Genomic DNA, 6431 nt, shown 5'->3' with positions numbered 1-6431 from the left:
ACCGGTCCACTAGCACGGTCCACGCCAATCCCTCTCTGGCACAGAGGATCCACTACCTGCCAGCCGGCATCGTGACATACACTATATAGCCCATTGTGAGTATGCTGCAGTATACATCAATATATTTTCTTGCCTAGATGCCAATGTGTACTGCCAACATATCGGCAAGACGTGACGAAAATGGGGCCTTAGGCCTTATACTGGTATACTAAAGGTATTTATAATGTCATGTGCAGACCACCACACATACAGCATTTTATATTTTTCCCATCCACTGTTCAGGTGTAATGTCATATGGAGTTTATTTTAGTTTCTTACCCTAGTTTTAGTTTATGAGAAACTTAAGCCACCATTTCTTATTGTTTTTCCAGTAAAAAGCAGACAATATGATTGTATGATGCTATAATAAGCATCAAAATGCATAATAATACATATATAAAATGTTATGAATAATGCCTTGTATGACTTACATGGTTTATGTACTACCTATTGCATTAAAGTTATTAACAGCAGCTCAATGGCTTTACAGAAATTTTCCCACCTGTATATGTGTCCATTATGTAGATTATATTACTTATTTTGTTCACCAAGAATGATCTGGTTTAAATCATGTAACCGGGGGAATGGTAATATATGAATACACAGACCACACGCAAAAATAGAAGCAATCTGGAGGAAGCGGATTAAGAAATCATTAATATTTAATATAAAACCAGTCTATTTTATAATTATTCACAGAATGTTTTGCTCAAAATCTTAACAAAAGATGACATACAAAACATTTACATGAAAATTGGTATTTGGTTTCGTATACGAAAATACAATCATAAAGTCCTTTTAGGTCATGTCTTCTCCCAGACACAAAAAGTGAAGCTTGTTAATATCCTGGATCAGACGCTCTTTGCAGTTGTACTGTCCTTGTCCATTTAGGCTGTAAAGCTGTTCCCTGTCTCAAAGCCAAAACCTGGTACGATGTCCACTGTGCCATGGAATGCCCCAGCCCAAGCTGTTGAAGCCATTGTGGTACTCGGTTCTGTTTTAGCTACATCACACTGCGGTGCAGGAATCCTGGCTGTGCGCACCGAGGGCATTAGAAGAGGTCCATATCGTGGGTCTAGATGGGAGCCAGGGTGATGATGGTGATGGTGGTGATGCATATGTGGATGGTGGTGATACATGTAAACATCATGCATGTGCGCATATGGAGAACTGGTTGGTGAGGCTAATGGATAAGGCCAGGATTCTGGAGGAGGATGCGGGATAGTCTGGTGAACGTTATCTCCAGGCCAGCTGCTAGGTTCCGGAGTGCCAGTGGCTGTTGTTGTAAAGTCTGGATGAGCTCCGCTCAAGCAAGTTGGTGGTGACGATTGATATGAGCTTGTCCACAGTGACGGAGGTAAACTAGTCCTTTGACATGATGATGACGGACTCTCTGAAAACGAAAAAGAACAAAATGATCAATTAAAAATGAATAATTTTTTATTGAAACCCTTAATGTTTATACTTTGCTAGTACAATTTAAATTCAATTATATTTATAGTTCAAAGTGTCCAGGAGGCATTGTGGAGCCACTAAAGTGCCACATGTTAATTTCTTTTCTGTCTTAATCCAGTGGGAGTTTTTTTTTAACTATAAACTAATTCTGTAAGATTTGAAAAAAGAAACCTCTATTCACCTCCTGGGTTCCCCTGGTACCTCTGGTATCCTGCTCTGGTTGACGTGGCAATCCCTTTCCTGTCTTCTAGGCCCAATATATTGCGGTGCAGCTCAGTAAATCGATGACCGCAGTGGTGTCCCACCTCGGCCAGTGATTGGCTGAGCGGCAATGTAACATATTGGCCCCAGGAAGCAAGAAAAAGACTGGGGCCCCGACCCAACATGCCACATGGCCACTCAGCCAATCACTGGCTGAGGTGGGACACCACTATGGTCATCGATTTGCTGAGCTGCACAGTAACATATTGGGCCCAGGAATAGGATCACACAGGGGGCTGGAGCAGGATACCTAAGGCACTGAGGGAATACAGGACGTGAGTAGAGGCCACTTTAACTGATATATTGGGCTTCTAGCTGCTAAAGGGGAGGAATGAGGGTTACAGAACATGAGCAGCATGGCTATGCAGCTTGGACACTTTAGGCCATGAATAAAACTTAGTTTTCAGAGTGATCCAATGTTACATGATCCTTTACTGTAACATTGCTATGATTGAAATGTATTTGCCAGCATCTATTTGACCCTGTCTATACTTTAATATGCAAAAATATTATTAGCAGACCCTATTAAAGGGGTACTCCGCTGCCCCAGCATTCGGAACATTTAGTTGGGAAAGAGCTTTATCATTCATACAAAGTGACCTTTAGGATTCCATTCATTTTATTCTCGTTACATCATCATCCTTATCATTTCATCCTAATTGGTTCAATGTAAACCTTACATACTATTATGACGTCTACAGAAGCAAACACACAAGAAGAATTTGCCAACTGGAATGATATAATCGATTGAGCAAATTCATGACATACTAAAAATGCCTTTTATAGTCATGACTGAAAAAAGGGAAGCAGCATGTTCAAGCATGGATAAATTTATCTACTGAATAATAGTTTGCATGAGTTTGTTCCCTTGTTCGGGGTTAAGCGCACTCATTTTTCTAATTATAAGTAAAACGTCAACTATTTTAAGAGGGAAAATCCCATGGGAACGGTGTCTGAGGCCTGGATTAGATTTTCCTTTGCATGTCTAACAGAAAGGGTATGAAGAATCATAGGGCTTTGTGTTAGTGTTTGTGTTTCTAGACCTTCTACTGTCATTATTTAAATAGATTCTCTGTCCTACAGCACAATGTCAAGAGTCCACAATCTGGCCCACAAAAGTAATGTGGGATTGGTGTGCATATAGCTAGGGGAGGTGGGTGCTCTATGAGAATTTGGTTGGAATGTTTAGAGGTCTTTCTTCTAGAGCACATCATTTTTTGTTCTATTTGAGTTAGCACTCTCTATTTCTGTTTTATGATGTTTTGTTTGAATTTGAATTGTTTTCTATGTAATACTTTTGACTGAAATCATGTATCTACTATTGTAAACATTTAATAAAAACTTTAGAAAATAAAATTTGGCCCAAATTCTTTATATGCCCAAGAATGGGATAAGGTTGCTATACATGTTGGTTATTTGACACGATTCATCATCTTCCAAGTCAGGAAGCAAGTCAATTTTGGGGTCTGGGGTCCCCCGCGATCTCCTGTATCGGGCCCTGACAGCCCACGGGAAGGGAGCATGTTGACCACAACACGAAGCTGCGGCTGACACACCCCCTCAATGCAACTCTATGGCAGAGCCTGAGCACTGCCTTCGGCAATCTCCGGCTCTGCCATAGAATTGTATTGAGGGGGCATGTCGTCCGCCACTTCGTGCGGTGGTCAACACGTGCTATCTGGCCTGAGAGCCGGGGCCCCGTACAGAGAGATCGCAGGGGGTCCCAGAGGTCAGACTACAGTGATCTGAAACTTATCCCCTATCCTTAGGATAGGGGATAAGTTTTCCACCACTGGACTACCCCTTTAAGCGGTTTAAAAATCTTGTGCCTAGTCTAAGTTTGTATCATCAATTAGTTGTGCCACAAATGTACACCAAAATGTTTTTTGCACATTTTTACCACACCCACTCTCTGGTAAGGCACACGTCCTTGTCAAGTGAGGTGCAATACTATCTAAGTCTCTAAAACACAATGAAAATGTAGTGCAAATCATGTAAGCTTTTTTTCTTGATGCAAATTACACCAGATTTTCTTTGGGGGGGGGGGGGGTTTGTTGGTCCAGTCCAACATTTTTGAGATTTCTAAGCCTGGAAAGAAGCTATAGTAACAGGGCCAGGGCCATGGGAAATAGTATTAAAAATATATACTTAATGGGTGTTGAAGTGGAGAAATTCAATGACTTTTGGGATGTCTAACAAATTTAGCAGAAATTAGCCAATGATATTTAAAAAATAAATTGTATGTTTTACCCTTTTTTTCTTCAGTTAATCCAAAGGTTTTGATACTTTTTATATATTATTTTATCCAGCTCTTTATGAGACTATTTTAGAAGTATATAAAACATTTTACATTAACTGAAAAGAAAACTTTTAACATCAATGCATTCTTTTATATAAAAAACAGCAATATTGTTAATGGTTGGGAAAAAAAAATGTGTGCTTTACCTCGGCTTGTTCCTATTTTGTTCTTTGTGGCTGTGTTTTCTGGATTGAAGTTTCTGATTTGACTCAAGGCCCTAGAGAAATGTTCATCGACGACCGCTCCAATGTCTCCATGAAAGTAGGTCAAGAGGACACAGCGAGAGTTCAGATATTCCATTTCGGCCGGCTGGTCTTTTTCATCTTCTTCTTGCTTGGTTGGAAAGGCCACCTCTAAGGCTTCCTGCATCTTACTGTATGCCGCAATCTTCTTCTGCATGAAAAGAAAAAAATGTTGAGCCACAAATCTACTTTGTCAGAAAGATTTTAATACGATTCAGGTTCACATCACTATTGTCCTGTTTATTTAATTAAAACAAATATTATTGGCTGGGGAAAACTGAGATATATCTGGGCCCCTAGGAGATTAAGGTCATGGGCCACTTAGAATTCGACATCAAAGTCCTGAATCACCTCATTGGGATAAAAAAAAAAATGCATTTGAAGGCTACCTTTTACTCAACTTTTTTATACACGCCCTGAAAACAAACAGTTTTTTTTGCCTATCTACAAGAGGCTCCAAGTAAGGGATAGACTGACTATTTGGGCATTTGGTGAGTGCCGGGAGGACCCATAGCCTGAGGGGTCCACAGCCTCTTTGAAATATTTCTTCAAGGTCTATTCACACCTACAGTATCCTGTGCATCTTTCATGCTCAAGATTTGAAGCAGTGTTCAATTAGTTTACATTAAAATCTGCAGCATAAAATCCTGCGCATCAAATCCTGCACATCAAATATGCCCAGGATACTATACATGTGAATAGACCCGAACAACATTTGTCAACTATCCCCAGGTTAGGTGACAAATGTATGTCACATCCCCAGGTTAGGTGACAAATGTATGTCACAGAGAGTGAATGGACCCCTTTTCTCATGGCCACTGGTGGCCTCAGCTGTCAGATCCGCAGGGATCCTGAGAACATGGGTCCAATTACTCTCTATGGGACTTTCAAACATAGCCAAGTACGTTGTTTGGCTTTCTTCTTCCGTAAAAGAAATGTCAGCTGAATGTGTGTTGCCACTCCATTCACTTGCATGACACCGCATTCTCATGATTTGTGAGGGTCAAAGGGGTCACAAGATGAGTGTTCCTGAAGCCATAGTGTATTTCTGCTTCATTTACAAAAGGGACTTGGGGGGTCACCATTCTTGTGATCCCTGCAGGTCTCAGCAATCAGACCCCTAGTATCATTCTATTATTACCTAGCGTTGGAGTGGCCAAACCCCTTTAAAGCATTACTGTCATTAAAACAGTCTGGCATGTCATGATGACATGTCAAAAGTTTGGAAACCCCCACTGATCCCTACATATAGCCAGGTGAAGAACACAGCAGCGTGCTTCACTTCCCTGCCCGGTGCTCCTTGGACTCTATGATTGTCTATGGAGCATCTCACTTGTAACATGAAGGATCAAATGCCAAGCCCAGAAGTGAAGCACTATATCTAGAGATGGGTGATCAAAACTTTTCATATGTCTGCATGACATGTCAACATTTGTTTACTGTCAGTAATGGTTTATGTAATGTTCTAACCACCCAAGGAGCTGTGGGCCCTCATGAGCCAACCCATTGCCCAATGTTCAGTCCATCCCTGCTAATTGAAGCCATCCTCCATTTTGCAAGAAAGGAAATAAATGGTAGGTTGCATTTCTTGTCTGTAAAGATGATGTGGATATCGATGGGGGTCATCATGATGTTTTGCAATTGATCTCCTGTACACACGACAAGGCATGGTGGAAGTTGTAGTTTTACAATAGTCAAAATGCCACAGGTCCCCAATGCACATCTGTAACACGGCAGCCTCTACTTTTTAGGTGTCTTCTTATGTGACACTGGGATCTTTTGGGCCCTCTTAAAAATGTTTTCAAATCAACTGGTGCTGAGTTAAACAGATTTGTAAATGACTTCTATTTAAAAATGTTAATCCTTCCAGTACTTATCTGCTGCTGCATACTCCAGCGGAAGTTGTTTAGTTCTTTCAGTCTGACCACAGTGCTCTCTGCTGACTCCTCTGTCCGTGTCAGGAACTGTTTAAAGCCAGACAGGTTTGTTAAGGGGATTTGCTACTACTCTGGACAGTTCCTGATATGGACAGAGGTGTCAGCAGAAAGCACTGTGGTCAGACTGGAAAAGAACTACATTACTTCCTCATACAGCAGCTGATAAGTACTGGTAGGATTAGTTTTTTTTTTTTTTTA

The 6431-nt window shown here is 40.9% G+C and overlaps 1 protein-coding gene across 2 annotated transcripts in view; it reads right to left on the bottom strand.

The window, feature by feature from the left end:
- Positions 1-721: 721 nt before the first annotated feature.
- VGLL3 (vestigial like family member 3) overlaps positions 722-6431 on the bottom strand; it is a 23807-nt gene continuing 18097 nt past the window's right edge. For both annotated transcript variants that reach the window (XM_056560852.1, XM_056560853.1), the window contains exons 2-3: positions 4201-4447; positions 722-1432 (exon numbers count right to left, since the gene is read on the bottom strand). In XM_056560852.1, coding sequence (XP_056416827.1) covers positions 927-1432; positions 4201-4447 — 753 coding nt within the window. In that variant the 3' untranslated portion in view covers positions 722-926. The remainder of the gene's footprint in view (positions 1433-4200; positions 4448-6431) is intronic.

Source organism: Hyla sarda, chromosome 2, assembly GCF_029499605.1.
Source record: "Hyla sarda isolate aHylSar1 chromosome 2, aHylSar1.hap1, whole genome shotgun sequence".
In the NCBI taxonomy this organism is placed as follows: Eukaryota; Metazoa; Chordata; class Amphibia; order Anura; family Hylidae; genus Hyla; species Hyla sarda.
Note: the sequence above shows the minus strand (reverse complement) of the source record. Positions and strands in the feature narration are given on the sequence as shown.